This window comes from Canis lupus, chromosome 5 (assembly GCF_011100685.1).
Source record: "Canis lupus familiaris isolate Mischka breed German Shepherd chromosome 5, alternate assembly UU_Cfam_GSD_1.0, whole genome shotgun sequence".
Taxonomy (NCBI): Eukaryota; Metazoa; Chordata; class Mammalia; order Carnivora; family Canidae; genus Canis; species Canis lupus.
The window spans coordinates 52,896,970-52,909,802 of NC_049226.1; the positions used below are offsets into that span (position 1 = coordinate 52,896,970).

At 44.8% G+C, this 12,833-nt stretch overlaps 1 protein-coding gene across 1 annotated transcript in view; it reads left to right on the forward strand.

Annotated features, from left to right (window-relative positions):
- The first annotated feature begins 345 nt into the window (after window positions 1-345).
- C8B (complement C8 beta chain) overlaps window positions 346-12,833 on the forward strand; it is a 39,008-nt gene continuing 26,520 nt past the window's right edge. Inside the window, exons 1-4 of the mRNA XM_038537412.1 lie at window positions 346-538; window positions 7,191-7,347; window positions 10,502-10,643; window positions 12,599-12,740. Of these exons, the coding sequence (XP_038393340.1) occupies window positions 447-538; window positions 7,191-7,347; window positions 10,502-10,643; window positions 12,599-12,740 (533 nt within the window). The 5' untranslated portion in view covers window positions 346-446. The remainder of the gene's footprint in view (window positions 539-7,190; window positions 7,348-10,501; window positions 10,644-12,598; window positions 12,741-12,833) is intronic.

A 12,833-nucleotide genomic window follows, 5' to 3' on the forward strand; every position in this document is an offset into this window, starting at 1 on the left:
CGAGTCCCATGTCAGGCTCCCTGCATGGAGCCTGCTTCTGTCTCTGCTTGTGCCTCTCTCTCTCTCTCTGCGTGTCTTATGAATAAATAAATAAAATCTTTAAAAAAATAAAATAAAGTAACTTGCCAAAGGTGACAAAGCGAGCAAGTGGCAGAGAAAGGATTTGAACCCAGGCAGTCTGGACCTCGAGCCCCTCATCCTCACTAACAGCTTGTCCTTTTGGCTGCCTCTTTCTTGTGTAGAACTTTCCATTGTTCTCCCTGGTGTCCAGAGTCATAGGTAAGTTTCTGTCTGTACAAAGTCTAAGGGGTTTCCGGTCACTGTTGATTTTTTGTTTACTTTGCTGACCTGTTTGCTCTATGGGGACAGAAGCTGACAGCAGTGCTCCCTGCGTGGACCTTTCATGGACCTAGGAGCCTCGGCAGAAGCTCGGTCTCATACTGAAAATGAAGACATCTCGGCCGCAGGGGTGGAGGGCACTGGCAGAGCTGATTCTTCTCTGTGCTGCTCTGGGCTGCCTCAGTTTACCTGGCTCCAGGTAAGTGACGGTCACACATGATTCCCCAGTCAATCATGTGACAGGGAGTATAAAGCCACAGAGTGCTGACCGCCTCTTTGTTGAGTGCCTATTGAATAAGGAACATCTCTTGAAGCAGTTTGCATGCATTTGATAAAATATCAACAACTCCCTTGAAATTATTGTGGAACCAAGCATCTGACTTCAACAAAAGTGCCCAGAAGAAACTGACATGTTTGAATGTATTTTGTCACGCTGAGAAGAATAGGATACTTGTTCTGTGTTCTGAACAAAGCCCCGGTGTGATTCTTTATGCAAAAGAAGGTTTGTTGTGTATGGAAAAAAGAGCCAATTCACATCAATGATTTTAATTTATGGGAGGGACTCACTCTATCTGCTCATCAACCCAAACTCTTTGGGTTCTCAGGTGCTCTTGCTCACCCACTGGCGTTCTCTCTCTCTCTCTCTCTCTCTCTCTCTCGCTCTCTCTCATACACACATACACACACACTCCATATGTTCTCAGCAGATAAATGCTAATTGATTTATTTCATCATTTTGTTAACAGGATATAAAACAGGCTAAAGAAATTATCTGAGTGAAAGCTCAAACTTGAGCTTCAGTGAGACAAGTGCCAGTGACTTGGCAATTGGGGCATCCTCTCTACATGAAAAGTCCCTACCATGAATGCTGAAGCACTCAGGTGTCCCAGGCCACCTTGTGAGCAACCCTCTGGGAGGAAGGACTGTTAGTGCTATTCCTTTTGTTCATTCCATAAATGTTTCCTGAGCACAACCTCCCACTTACCGTGAGGAGCACCAGTACCCATTGGACACATGCCTTGGTCTCAGCTCTGTTTAGCACTCAGCTGCCACTGGGCACTGTCCCTAAGACCAGGACGGTGAGTGCTCACTACGCATTGCGCACTCAACAAATAGTAACTATTATGATTGTCAAGAATCTCAACTTGGCCCCAAGAAGAACCAAGGTTACCAAGGCCTTCCTTAGGTGCACACACTCTGTATACACAGAGAAGGGTTATGGACCCGAGGAAATGTGTCTGGAATGGAGGTTTGAAGGGGCTCATAGCAACCCTGCCCACAGTAGTGACCCCTGCATGATACAGAGATGAGTAAGCCACAGAGAGCTTGTGTTCTCATGGAGAAAGCCAGCACGTGAGCACACTCTATGTGTACTGCTGCAAGAGAAGATACAGGGACAGGTGGGAACCAAGAGAGGGAGTGACCAGCTCTACTGGGCATGCAGGGTATGTGGGAAGGCTTCTAGAAGACAGGGTACTCGCACTGAATCTTTATATATGAATAGGTGTTGTCAAACGGCCAAGGCAGTGGAGGGAGCTCCAGGCAGAGGAAGCACCACAGACAAAGACATGGAAGTAGGACAAACCTGGTGTGTCCCTGAAGCTTCAAATCTATTTCAGGAGGCCTTGAGCACAGGCCACAGTGGAGTGCCACCAAAGTGGGAGTGAGCAGGGTCAGAGCAGAGAGGACCAAGAACACTAGGGTGCTGGCTAAGGAGCTTGACTCTTACCCTCCCAGGCAATAGGGAGCCATTGAAGAGTTCTAAGCCAAGGAGCAACATGATCATATTTATACATTAGAAGGTTCACTCTGACGTAGGAAGCGGAGGTAGGAGAGGGTAAGTAGAGGCCCTGTTCAACCCTCCAGCCATGTCCAGAGGTGGATATTAATCTCATACTTACACGGTGTAGAGTAGCAAAATGATCCTCAAAGAGAGGAGGAGATTCACTCACTCTCTGTCAGTCTCAAACCAGGTGTGGTGCTCGGCCCCTCCCCATGATTTCCACCGGGCAGCCCTGCAAGCAGCAGGTATTTGAATTCTATGTCAAGCGTGGAAGAACAGGCTTCAGTTCTGAAACAGGAGAAGCTGAGACCTCCCTCCTGTTAGCTGAGAACAGGTTTCTTGTCTTGAGTTCTTCTTATAATCAAGCCAGATGAACTCATCACACTGTCACCAGACCGGTGGCTTATTTATTGCCACTCTGTGCCAGGCACTGAGCTACATGAGCTCTCATCCCTCACGGTTATCTGGGGTACGTGCTGTTGTTTACAGTGTAACCGAGAGGAAAAGAAACTAAGATTGAGAGATAATGTCATTGTCACAAGGCTACTTACTTCATATGTAACAGAATATGGATTCAGATCCAAGACTTTTTCTGGTTCCAGAGCTCCTGTGTAACCCTGCACCATTCTACCTCTCAAGTGCATTATCCCCTCTCGTTGTGTATCTGACCTACTGGACCTCCATGCCCCTTCTCTGTCCCTGGGCCACACATTTGTTGCCTTGAAAGGTTGCTTTAAATTTCACGCCTACAATGGCAACTGACAGAGAAAGGAAGAAATTGAAAATCTGCCACCCAGAGGCTGCCCCTTCTAGCAAAGAGAAAGGATGCTGGTTGCAGAGGGGATGCAGCTGCCTAACAAATTGTGTGTGACAAGAAAGTTGTTGTGTCAGGACATTTCTACAGAAAGCCAAAATATATTGACATACCGCATCTATATAAGCTGATGGCTTGCAATTTACTGCTGACCTAATCCTGCCTTACTCGGTGGATCCATCTTTATTTTGATCAGAAACTCCTGTTAGAAAGAGAGTAAGAGACAGGGACCCAGTGAAATATGTCCTGATGTTGGCAGTAGCTTTCCACACACCTCGAGGAAAGGCACATCCCTGCCATTCCTTATGTAGAGAGATATGTTCCAAGAACCTGTAGCAGGGTGTTTATTGTAGTATTATTTGCAATGGAAAAACAGTGGGAATATGTAAATGTCCTTCAAAAAAGAAAAAGAATAAATCGAATGCAATTTATGTCCTCTGATGGGATATCTAGGTAAAGATCTCTTTATGAACAAACGAGCATTGGGCTCAGACATAGAGATTGACAAAAGCAATTTACACAATGAGATGTACAGTAAGAGTAAAGCATACAAAAACAGTGTTCTATGTCACACATATGGATAGATACATAAAAATATTTAAAGGATTCAAGGATATGTGTAAATTCCTAACAATAGTTCCCTATGAAAAGGAGGAGAAGGAAATGGAACTGGAACTGGTATCACACGCAGATGAGAAATGTATAGGGTTATTCATTTTTATTTAAAAAAAGAAAGACTAGAGGCACCTGGGTGGCTCAGTTGGTTAAGCATCCAACTCTTGATTTTGGCTCAGGTCATGATCTCAGGGTTGTGGGATGGAGCCCTCACATTGGGCTCAGCTCATCAGAGTCTGCTCAGGATTTTCCCTTTCCCTCTCCCTCTGCCACTCCTCTGCTCATGCTCTCTCTTTCTCTCTCCAATAATGAATGAATGAATGAATGAATGAATGAATGAGAGAGACTTGAAGGAAATATACCAAAATGTTAATAATTGCCAATCCTGTGTTGTGAGTACATGAGTGTTTATTACTTTATTTTCTGTACTTCTCTGGGCATGTTTAAGTTTTCAACATTAAAAACATACAGAGGATTTTTTTTAAAAAAGATTTTATTTATTTATTCATGAGAGACAGAGAGAGAGAGAGGCAGAGACACAGGCAGAGGGAGAAGCAGGCTCCATGCAGGGAGCCCGATGTGGGACTCGATCCCAGGACTCCAGGATCATACCCTGGGCCGAAGGCAGGCTCTGAACCGTTGAGCCACCCAGGCATCCCCCATACAGAGGGTTTTGAGTGACAGAGTCAATTCAGCGAGTCAAAAGTCCATCTAGTTTATTTCTGTAAAAATCCATAGGTGTGAGAGCCGTTAGCTATATCCCTACACAGAGGCCAGGATTTAAAGATGCGACTTAGTGTCAGCCTTTCTTTCAGATTTGCGTTTTGTAGGGCTAATAAACCACACACATCCCAACTGCTGTAATTTACAAACATACTATTTACGCAGCTGATTACTTCATTATATTGCCACCTCCATAATGAAAATGGGGCACAAAAATGAGACATCCGGTGGCTCTAACTACTTTTTACCAAGTTCCTTCTGTAAATGATCATCTTGCCTATTAACAGGCTTTCAAATCTTAGAGAGGAAAATAATTGTGACTCTGAATAGTGTGTGTGTGTGTGTGTGTGTGTGTGTGCACTCCTGTTACTTATCCACCCCGTCTCAATTGTGGCCCAGAATTGGGTTGATCATTGCTGAAAACACAATGTAACTGTTTCTGAGTTGAAACAGGAAGAAGGTACCCTGCCGAGCTGTCAAATATATACTTAGGAGAAGCCGAATCACAGACAGTATTGTTTTGTCAAACCTGGGCAAATTAGTAGATAAGAGCACATTCTGAGCCCCCCCACTGGTGTGCAGCATCCTGCCTCAAGTAACCATTTTAAAGCATCCACCTGTGGTTTCCAGGAGAGTCTTTGACCTTTCGTTAAAGATCCAACTTTACTAGGCAATTGATTTTTGCTGGTCTCTGGGGCGGTTGTGGAGATGGATTTCACTGTAGTTAATATTATACTCTTTTTAGGACTTTTGCCAAGTGAGAATGTATTGTTAATGACCTTGTCTGGAGTGATGTACTATGTATTTGAGTCAGTGGAAGCTCTGTGATGCTCTCCCTAATGACTCAATCTTGGACGCAAGGAGGGAAGAAGCGTTGCACGGAGAAGGAGGGCACCGGTAGAGTGGATGCTGGCCTGGTTCCCGGTTTGGGGAAACGGTTGCAGAGGTTCTAGAGTCCAACAGACCTCAGCTAAGACCCTCAGACCACCGCGAACCAGCTGTATGACTCTCAGGCATTTCCCTCATCTATCCAAGCGGCAGTGTCTTCTCACATTGCTGTGGGGACTCCGTGAGATAGCACAGGTCAAACTCCGTGCTCGCGTCTTGACACGTCCTGGGTGCTCAGCAAATCTGTTTCCTTTCTCATCTCTCGTGTCTTGGAAAGGAACACAGATGACAAAGATCTTACAGTGTTATATGCTCTCCGATGGAAGAAAAGCAAAATCTTAATAATACACCCATCATGTTACACGTAGGGAAACTGGAGGCCTAGACAGATTCAGTGACACGTTCATTTATTCATTCTACGGAATGACCCACTGAGTGCCAGGAACTCAACAAAAAGGGTTCCCTTACTTTCTGGGCGTATTTCAGGTCTCACATCACTTGACTGCTCCGCAGATGTGACACTGCCTGTCTCCCCACCACCCACCCTGGCCTCACCTATGCCCCCACCCACTGCCCTCTGCTGCCTGTGCTCAGGACTGGCAGGGCACCAACCTTTCTTGGTCTGCGGGTGGTAGTGATGTTCCGCAAGGACTTACCCTTGGCCTTTGTCTCCTCTCAAGAACAGTCTCATCTTCTTCCATAGCTTTGCACGATCAGATCCATATCTCTTGTGAAAATCTCTCTTCTGAGTGTGAACCCCACGTAGGAACCAATTGCTGAATACTCTATACAGGTGTTCCATGAGCACCTGGAACTCAGCATGTCCCAACCACATCTTCCCCGACAAGCCCTTTTGCTCCTAAACAGGAAACAAGCATCGGCTCGAACCCCTTCCTCTCTAATGCCTTCCTATTCCACCTGCGCAGTGCCTCATATACCTGTCCTCCCCAAGTGCTCTCCCCCAGACGCTGCCATGGTTCAAGCTCGCATCACTCGTTGGTGCTACTGCCAAGAGGCTCTTACCTGCTTGTCCCACGTCCAGGCTTTCCCCACCCCTGCCCAGGCTCCATACTGTAGCCCCTAAAAAGCAAAGCTCTGGCCATGGGGCCTGCATGCTTAAAAACTTTGCCTAATGGATAAAGTCCCAAAGAGCTAAGATAGGAGATCTGGTTCTCTTTTCCCATTCTAAAACAAACTGAGAGTTCCAGAAGGCAGAGCCTGTGTTCTCTATGTGCCTGTGTCCCTGTAGCTCAGTACCCTGAATGTTGTTTGTTCTCAGCCAATGTTTCATGGACTCTTAACATGATAGGGTGCCTTAAAGACCATCTAGTCCAGGGGTGTCTGGATGGCGCAGTTGATATGCATCCAACTCTTGATTTGGGCTCAGGTCATGATCTCCGGGTAGTGGGATCAAGCCTGGCATTGGACTCTGTACTGGGCATGGAGCCTGCTTAAGAGTCGCTCTCTCTGTCTCCCTCTGCCCCTCTCCCCTTCAAAAAATAAAAATAAAAAAACAAAACAAAAAACAAAATACCATCTAGTTCAAACCTCTCCTTTCCTACAGCATAACACAAGACCCGCAGAGAGGGGGGATTTGCTTAAAGTCCTCTATCCAGCTGTGGTTGTATTACCTGCATATCTATAGCAGTTTAGAGTTTATAAAGTGCTTTCATATGTGCTTTCTTAGTTAATCATAGAAAAAACCTTGTGGGATATCTATAGTTCTCCCGTTATATAGATGAGAAAAAGTGGAACTCACACAGGTAGAAAAAGCACCCCAAGATCCCCCAACTGCTGATCTTCTGCTCTGAGCTCAGTACTCTTTCAACCATAGCTAGCCAAAATGTAAAGCACTTAGGACTGTTCAGTAACTGTTTGCTGGATGACTTAACCTATACTTGAATTATAAACTACTAGCCTCACATAATTGAGCAAATATATATTTACTGAGTGGGTGGGAGGGATGGTTGCATGTATACTTAATTCCCTTCTGACACTTGACTGTGTTTTCTCATGATGATCCTGTAGAAGTGAAAGGCCACAATCTCTTGAGTCAAACGCAGTCAATGAGAGCCTTGCCAAGAGCAGACAAACACGGAGTGTGGATGTCACGCTGATGCCTATTGATTGTGAACTGTCCAGCTGGTCCTCCTGGACCATGTGTGATCCCTGTCAGAAGAAAAGGGTAAGTACTCTGGCCTGGGGGGAGCTGTAAGCTTCAAGAAGCCCTAGCTCTCAGCGAGATTGGCTGGGGCAGTGCTGACAGTGACTGGCACATGGTAGGACCTCGATAAATATTGGCTTATTTAATTCATGAATTCTGTTCCTCTGTGCTTCCAAGTAGTAGATCCTTTCTTCGACCTTCCAGTTATTTTCCTAGCATATCTCTCCTGGCTCTTGTTAACAGCTTCCTTCTCTGACTTACTGCCTCCAACTTTGCTATCTCAATGCATCTTCATTGTGCAACCAGAGGAGCTATCAAAAATGCAAGTCTGGCCTGTCTTTTCCCAGCTTGAAACCATTTGAAGTCTACACATGGCCCTTAGGCTCAAATCCAGACTCATGACATTCATGGCCTCCAGAACATAGACCTGGATGACATCTCCATAAAACGTCCCCTGCTCCAGCACACAGAACACTTGACTCTCTCTGACCACTTCTCATGCCCTCTCTGCCTTTATTCATGCTGTTTCCTCAGGCTGGAGTGACCTTCCCCATGTCCATCACTGGCTAACACATACTCATGATTTGAAATTCTTATAAGCCACCTCTCTGAGCCTCTCCTTGACTTCTCAGCCATATGCTCAGTTAGATAGGCCATCTCTGAGCTGTAATAGCTCTGTATTCTTCCTGTCACTTACTTTCCCTTAATTGTTTACCTTTATGTTAAATGGTGAGCTGTTGAAGGTTTATTCAGTTCTGTATAGAATTCGGTGCAGTTAAATTTCTGGAACATAATGGGTGCTCCATAAATGTATATTGTTTGATTTCATGATATTTTATGACACCTCTGTAAGAAAGGGAAGACAGTTGTGACACTTTCCGTGAGGCAGATGAGTAAAACAGACTCAGAACGGGTGGTTTGTCACATTCACCTGGTAGCAAATAACAGGCCTTGAACTCAGCCTTCTGGCTTCTTGCATGGTGTTTTCCCATAAAACAACCTCACAACAACAAATAAACCACGTGGTCTTTGCAGTATTTGTTATTCAGGTTCCCTTGTCCTAAGAGAGCTGACCCAGGATCCCAGCTGTGGGCAGAGCAGGTGTGTCAGAGAAGAGAGAACAATCGCCATTTCCCCAACTCCTCAGGACATCAAAGCATCCATGGGCTAAGACCCTAATGAGGTTGTGAAAGTGAGCCCAGGACAGTTAACTGGAGCTTTGTGAAGATTCAAGCTGGATCATTCCATTCCCAAAGTGAGCTTTATTGCTGAAGTTATCAACATCGAATCCAATTATCTGTATAATTGCTTCATCTGCCCCATAAACCAGGAAGACTCAGTGCGAGTCAGCCAGCCAGCCAGCCAGCCAGAGCTCTTCACTCGGAGCTTGTTACGCGCTTGCCCTCAGTGGACATCATCACTCTCTGCAGGGTCACTGGCTGGGAGTATCAAAACCTTCCTACTGGCATTTCGAGATGTCTCTTTTCATCATTTCCACGTTCCTCAAACCCATTTTGTCTTTGGAGCCTGGGGCTGGTCATCTAGCATATTCTTTGCAGACCTCATCTCTGTCCTGCCAGTCTCAGCCTTCCAAGAAGAAAGACCCTCTGGAAGTGCAAAAGAGCATGGGTGAATGGTTGTCTGTATTTGGGGGTGGGGCAGGATTTCCAGACACTATCCAACATGGTTAGCTAACAACATGGTTGGTTACCATGGCATTCTTCAAAGGGGCTGCTACCTTGGTTTGTATCCTTTTGTTGCACCAGATTCTTACCTACAACTAAGATTTGGAAGCCACCAACTCTGATTACTTTCTCCTGGGAATTATTTCTCATTGCCTCATAGTAAAATGCTGAACCTAACCTAACTGAGGTCTGGGAGACCCCGCGTTACCTGTCCCTGGCTATATCTCCCTCCACCCGTGGCCATCTGCCCTCTTGTACCCTTCTCTCCAGCCATGAGTAATTTCTTTTTGCATTCTGAAACAAGGCACACTCTAGTCTCTCAGGTTTGGTATAGCAGTTTTCTCCATCCAGATTATTCTTCTCTACCCTCCTCATGCCACCTCTTCCTGTTTGCCTGATATCTCTACTCTCTTTGCATCTCTGAGTTTGCATCAGGGATGCCCCTAACAGTTTAAGGAGCAGTCTGTCTTTCCTTATCACACTGTGTTGTCACTGGCTGGTGCTTACCATCACCACCACCACCATCTGTGACAACCTCTTTGAGAGCATGCTAGAGGCCAGGACCATGATTAAAACCAAATAAATAAGCAGTTACGGAATGAACAGGTCCCAGGGTGAAAGGTACAACATAGGCAATATAATCAAGGATATTATAATAGCGTTGCATGGTGACAGATGGTAGTTACACTTGTGGTGAGCATGATGTAATGTATAGAGTTGTGGAATTACTGTGTTATGCACTTGAAACTAATGTAACATTGTCAACTGTACTTCAGTAAAAAAGAAAATACAAACAAGCATAAACACCTACCTTTTCAACATTGGGTGGCTCAATTAATGTTCTAGAAATTCAGTATTTTTGGAATAAACAAACAGGAAGTTAGAGAAATATTGACTGCTAAAAATTATTAATAATAATAAAGAAAAATAAGTATAAGAAATTGTGTGCCAGCTACGTACCAGACAACATAATTTGATTTCACATATAAATCATATATGTAATTGAAACTCGATAACTGTGTGTTTAGGTAATTCATTGCCCCTACTCTATAGATTTAACAAAATGAGATCACAGAGGCTAAGTAACTTGCCAACATCACATAACTACAAAGTATCAGAGTCAGGTGCCCCTGCTTTTTCATTTATAAGATACTAAGTAAACAAGAACCCACTTGAATCAACCCACTGGAGTAATCAAGCTGAGAGATTGTGGTTTTGTATTATTGAACTGGCTATGTCTACTCACCCTATTGAACTGGTCTACTCACCCTTTGACTCTGAAGCCAGGGTTTTTCTCCCATTCAGCAAATCTTTATTGATCACTGGAGCTGCAGAGATCAAAGGCAAGGTCTCTGCCCTCAGAGAGCTCACAGTCTAGTTCAAACAGGCAAGCCAACAGCCAATTGCAACATGGACCCCGGAGTGTACCCCTCAGTTCCTGAGGTCCCCGAGGCTCTGCCCCTGGTTCACCTTGCTCCTCTCTGCCATAGTACAGACATGCCTCCTTGCTCCGGCCCTCTCAGTTCTATGGGGAACCGTGTAACTTCTCTGACAAGGAAGTTGAAGACTGTGTTACCAGCAGACCATGCAGAAGCCAAGTGCGATGTGAAGGCTTTGTGTGTGCACAGACAGGTATAAAGGGATGCAGGAGTGGGAGGGGAAATCTAGCAAATGAAGTGATGAGACCTAATGATGGGGGGGACTGGCCATAGCTTAGTGCTCAAGGTCAGGGTCATATGTCAGGCTGGGAGGCCTCCTTGTCCTCCTTGATCTCTCTTTACATGTATTATTTCACAAAAACAGCCCTATAGAGTAGGTGTTAATATTATCTCCACTGAATGAATGAAGAAATTGAGACTTGGGGAAGTTACTTGCCCAACATCATACAGCAGGTAAGTAGAAGAGCTGCGGCGAGAAATTTGGGATGCAAATTACATTCACTGACGTGAAGGACACCAAAAGAACGTGTGCTGGAATCAGGAATCCTGAGTCAAGTCTCATTTTGACTTTGTGACCTAGGAGAAGTCACTTAATCTTTCTGCATGTTGGTCCTCTCAACAAAATTGAAAGTGATGTTAGTACTTTACAAGCGTGCTCTAAGCATTAAGTGGCACAATGGATATGAATATTCTTTGCAGCGCTGCCTCTCTCAGAGGCTTGGGGCTCAGTACAGCTTGGGGCTCAGTACCTACAATGGTTACACAGGTGGTTAGATCATTTATCTCTGAACAGTTTTTGCAGAGATAGTTCTTGACTTTTGCATTTCTGCATAACCAAGTATAGCATGGCCCCTAATATGTGATATAGTCAGTAAAATTTTTGGTTAAAGGAAGTAAAGGAGAAAAAGGACAGATGGATGGACAGAGGGAAGGAAATAAATAATCATCTGCTGCAGAACTAAGTCAACACTTGTCTTTCCAACTCATTCATCTTATGAATTCAAGCAAACCTGTGCCTATTTCTCAAAGTCTGCCACAGAACTCCGAGTATTTTGACCCAAACTATCTAGATGGTTGTTGCAACTCTCTACAGTCACTTTACTCATGTGGACTGTGCTTCAGGATTTTTCAGGAAAGAGTTAGAGATTTTTAGAGGAATTTCTAGGGCTTATTGCAAATGCAGGATTCTATGTAATAAATCTGAAAGACTTTTACGGTGTGTCCATGGACTCATTATGGCCAGTGTTCCATGATTCTGACCAGAGTCATAATGGTTATTCAGGCAGGCTTTAGTTTAAGTGCCTTGTAAGAAATGTTTGAAGACCAGATTGATATTCTTCTACTATTAATATTGGTTATAAATGATCAGACACACCTAAAGAAACAGGGTCACCTGTCTTACAGGCTTTATCCCCCAAGAATATGTAAATAAGAAAGGGAGTCAAGTCAGGGGGGTAAGACATTTAAAGGAAGCAAAAGTGCTGCAAATCTTGAATATATAGTCCAAATACTTTTAAAGCTTAAAAATAATCTAAATGGCTATGGTGTTGAAGTTGGTGTTGCTCAGTGGGAAGAATTTGTGATTAGAAATCCATAGTTTCCAATCCTGTTGCAAATATTTACCAGCCATGGGCATTTGGCCTACCCAAACAGTAATTAGAGGAATGACTCTTATCTAGCACTTACCATGAGCCACTACCATTCCATTTATTCATTTAAACCCCCCAACAAGGGGGGGCGGTTAAGAATGGATGACCTCCCTATTTTACAAATGAGCAAACTGAGGCAGGGAGGTCAGGTAACCTGTGGAAGGTCACACAGGTAGCACTGTGCAGGACCCTGCAGGACCCTAGCCAGCCTCAGGGAGAGAAGTCTAGACTTCCCTCCTGTCTGGCCACTTTGATCCTGCCCACACACTTTCCCTTTCCCCATCCTTAATAATCTCCCCTCCAAGTGCATTGGGAAATGCAATACTGGCTTCTTGGGGGGAAGAATGTTAATGCCCTACTGACCCACCCTGATACATGAGGACTAATCAAAGTGGCATGAAAGACCCAGGAGCATGTCTGGCCATAGTTGGTGCTCATCCCATGTTTGTTCCCCTCTTGGCAGCCATGTGACTATAGGTAACACTCTTTCTCCTTACAGGGAGGTGTGTAAACCGCAGACTTCTCTGCAATGGGGACAATGACTGTGGAGACCAGTCTGATGAAGTGAACTGTAGGAGGATTTATAAAAAATGTCAGCATGAAATGGAACAGTACTGGGCAATCGGCCGTCTGGCCAGTGGGTAAGTCACTGTCTTTCTGCCGTATAGATAGGAAGGCACAAAATCAAATGTCAGTCTGCTTGAGAGGAAGGGAGCTGATTTTGGCAGAGTTGC